Consider the following 3,290-nt stretch of genomic DNA (forward strand, 5'->3'; position numbering starts at 1 on the left):
CTTATACAAGAAGGTGAGGAAAAACTTTTATACTCAACAATGAGACAAATTACCTCTCTTTCAACATTAATATAAAACTGTTTGATTCCTTCAAGGGTCAATTCTTCCTTCTTCACCAGAATTCGAATTGGATCTCTCATGAATTTTTTGGTCACTTCTAACACATCAGTTGGCATTGTGGCAGAAAGCAACACAACCTGTAAGAGAGAAAGCGGTTGTTTTACCTGTGTATTTTGTTGAACTTTCAGTTAATAATACAGGAAAATGTTTGAAACCAAGCGTCTCTGCCTGACTATGGTAGAGTTAAGCAGAGATAGTAAAGTATCAAATACTTTCAGCAGGGGGAACGACAATAGAACACTTCAGTTATATTGTAACTTTACCTGCATGAAACCAAAACCAAAACAGTAGGAGTACAAAATAAACCTTACCTGAATGCTTGTATTTAATTTTTGGAAAATCTCATAGATTTGATCCTTAAACCCTCGGCTCAACATTTCATCTGCTTCATCCAAAACAAACATTTTGATCCATTTTGGAGCTGTTAAACAAAAAAGTCATACTGTATATCAAAGTTCCTTTAGCCATTTTTAGTAATTAAAAAAACCTATAAGACAATACTTACAAAGGTATCTTCTGTTTAGCATATCAAACACTCTCCCTGGTGTACCAACAACAATATGAGGGGCTTCAGCCTGCAACTTCTGCATTTCATTTCGGACATTTGTTCCTCCAATGCAGGCATGACAAGTTGCTCCCATATAATCCCCAAGAGCCAAAATTACCTTTTGGATCTAAAAGCCAAAAAGCTTAATTATCATCCTATGAAAAGTAAGTTTTAAGACTTAAGCTCCAAGGCATAATTGCACTATTTTTTTCTGCCAATAGCCTTTATGCATGCATAGCACAAAACTTACAATTCCAAGCTTACAATTCTCTTTACTTATTGTTCCCTCCTCTTTTAAAACTGGGGAGACCCTGTCGCCTCAAACACCAACTGGGGACTAAGAAAAAAAATTTGCACTTTCTCCACTGTGTAGGGTACAGAGTCAAATATATTCTGTAAGGGCAAATGTTGGTCATTTTTCTCCCAGTGTACTGTGCCTTATAACCTTGGCCTGGATAAAACTTCCAGCTTTATTAGCAATACTTCAAAGCCAATATAGCACTGCTTTGAAGCAGGGCATGCAACAGATGCATCACAAACTACTGAGACAGTCAAATGTTTTAACATGTCACTGCAGTTTTCATGTTGCACAACTGGATTCCAAGTTTCCAAATGGGTACAGATACAATCTCCACCCTTTGAGTAAACCTATAGGTTCAACTGTTGAGGTACAACCCTACAAACCTACAATACCCAGTTCCTACTTAGCTTTCAACAAAAACTTCCTGCATGCATGTATAATTAAAATGGGGGCTGACATTACTAGGACGATTCATACGTTTTAATTATGATTCTTCACAGTTGTGAAACCTGAAACCTATGCAACACGCAAGCAGTTTTTTGAACTACACTATCAATACCTGTTGAGCCAGTTCTCTGGTGGGGGCCAATACTAGTGCTTGGGTCTCCTTGAACTCAATCTCCAACTGTTGCAGGATGGATATAGCAAATGTGGCTGTCTTGCCAGTACCTGACTGAGCTTGAGCAATCACATCATACCCTAAAAAAAGTAGGATACACATTTACCGATCCCACATCAAATCGTCATGTCTACTATACACCATGTATTCCAGTTGGAACATAAATTATGCCCAAGTAAGTGATCAGCAAGAGAATCTCTTCATTTCAGGTCAGTCCCGAAAGATGATTGCCATCATTTCACTTTAAGGAATACAGAGAGGTGCTAGTTATTTCCCCCAAAAGTTACTTTCCCATTTATGGTCCATATATATGCAGCAACTTTTAGTGTGTCAGTGAGTTTTACCTTTAATACAAGGAATTATAGCTCTCTGCTGAATAGCTGAAGGCTTCTCAAAACCATAAGCATAGATGCCTCGAAGAAGGGACTCCTTTAAGTTCATATCATCAAAGTTATCAACGATTTCATTCCAGTTGCTCTGTAAGTTAATGATTAAACCATGAGTAAGATGTAAAAACTTAACCATCTCAAACCTTTAGCATCCACCACCCATTTCTTACCTCGATGACACCATCGGGGTCCATTCCCTCTGGGCCGCCATGTTCTCTGCTGACAAGAACACTGCAGTTAGACAACTCACCCCTTCCAAGCCACTAACAGACATCTAGACGGAATGCCCTTTCCACGCTGTGCCTCTGTACCCTCCACGCATGCGTACTCTGAAACTGCCCAAGCAAGGTGACATTGCGGCTAAGCACCATCCTCTTTCCCCACTGGCTGGGAATGTTAGTAAAATGTGTAAAAAGCCCCTTCACTTACTGCCCTAGGACCAGGCCCTCCCGTTTGGGAAAAGCAGCTCTCGCGAGCGCTGCGCGCGCCGAGCTCCGCCCCTAACTCTGCGCAAGCCGGCGTGATTGACGCCGCGGAGGTCCAGCCAGGACCATGCCAACGGCTCGTCGGCACCCCGTTTACGGCCCGGTGTCATCGTCCTCTAGCCGTCCAACCTCCCACCTTGACAGAACCCTTGGAACCCCCAGCTCGCGCCACCGGCCGCAAATAAAGCCGGGACACAGTCACCCTGTCCTCAGCTGACTGCGCCACGGCTCCGCTTGCCATGTCCCGCATGGGGAGGGGCAGCGGCCAACATGTCACAATGTCTCCTAAGAAAAGGCATCCGTAACACGCCGTTCTCCCACCCGTCCTGTCTCCCCACCATCTGGAACCCTACCATGATGGAAGCTTCTCGGAGGGCACAAGGGGACTGTGTGTGTCCCTAAGAAAAAGCCCGCATGGCTGCAGTGTGGCCGCCAGCCACCCACCTCAACCGCGGGTGCTAGTGACCTTCACTACCGGCCACCGGGCGTCCCGGGAGCACCGTACCTGTTGTAATCCGCGGAGCCACCAGACATGATCCGAAAACCCACTCAGCGCCCGACTAAAAAGACAGCCGCGCGGCGCCGCCCGTTTTTTATAGGCTCGCGGCCGGAACCCGTTTTCTCGCGGAGGAATTTTCTTAGCTGTCTTCGGAAGCCGCAAAAATTGTCCTCCTCGGGTTTCTTCCCGCAGTTGAAATCCTAGGGGAGTCGATGACAAAATCCACATTTCATTATTACTTGGTATTACAGCGTTCCCGGAGATCCATGAATCAGGAGCGGGGCTGGGACTCTTTGCGATCGGCGGAAGAATATTGCAGCAACGCGACCG

The 3,290-nt window shown here is 45.0% G+C and overlaps 1 protein-coding gene and 2 non-coding genes across 4 annotated transcripts in view; all 3 read right to left on the reverse strand.

The window, feature by feature from the left end:
• The window catches only part of Eif4a2 (eukaryotic translation initiation factor 4A2), a 17,205-nt gene extending 14,121 nt beyond the window's left edge, over positions 1 to 3,084 (reverse strand). Inside the window, exons 1-6 of one of the 2 annotated variants that reach the window (XM_050159980.1) lie at positions 2,967 to 3,084; positions 2,147 to 2,195; positions 1,932 to 2,064; positions 1,528 to 1,667; positions 626 to 794; positions 432 to 541 (exon numbers count right to left, since the gene is read on the reverse strand). In XM_050159980.1, the coding sequence (XP_050015937.1) occupies positions 432 to 541; positions 626 to 794; positions 1,528 to 1,667; positions 1,932 to 2,064; positions 2,147 to 2,195; positions 2,967 to 2,995 (630 nt within the window). In that variant the 5' untranslated portion in view covers positions 2,996 to 3,084. The remainder of the gene's footprint in view (positions 1 to 431; positions 542 to 625; positions 795 to 1,527; positions 1,668 to 1,931; positions 2,065 to 2,146; positions 2,196 to 2,966) is intronic. The other variant, XM_050159981.1, reaches the window with a different exon arrangement.
• Positions 265 to 389, reverse strand: LOC126512321 (small nucleolar RNA SNORA63). Its single transcript, XR_007595010.1, has one exon. It is a non-coding gene; the product is annotated as a small nucleolar RNA SNORA63 (small nucleolar RNA).
• On the reverse strand, positions 1,765 to 1,831 carry LOC126512319 (small nucleolar RNA SNORD2). Its single transcript, XR_007595008.1, has one exon. It is a non-coding gene; the product is annotated as a small nucleolar RNA SNORD2 (small nucleolar RNA).
• Positions 3,085 to 3,290: the final 206 nt, after the last annotated feature.

Source organism: Alexandromys fortis, unplaced genomic scaffold (assembly GCF_014885135.2).
Source record: "Alexandromys fortis isolate MF-2015 unplaced genomic scaffold, M_Fortis_MF-2015_v1.1 scaffold_100_3062768_6864082, whole genome shotgun sequence".
Lineage (NCBI taxonomy): Eukaryota > Metazoa > Chordata > Mammalia > Rodentia > Cricetidae > Alexandromys > Alexandromys fortis.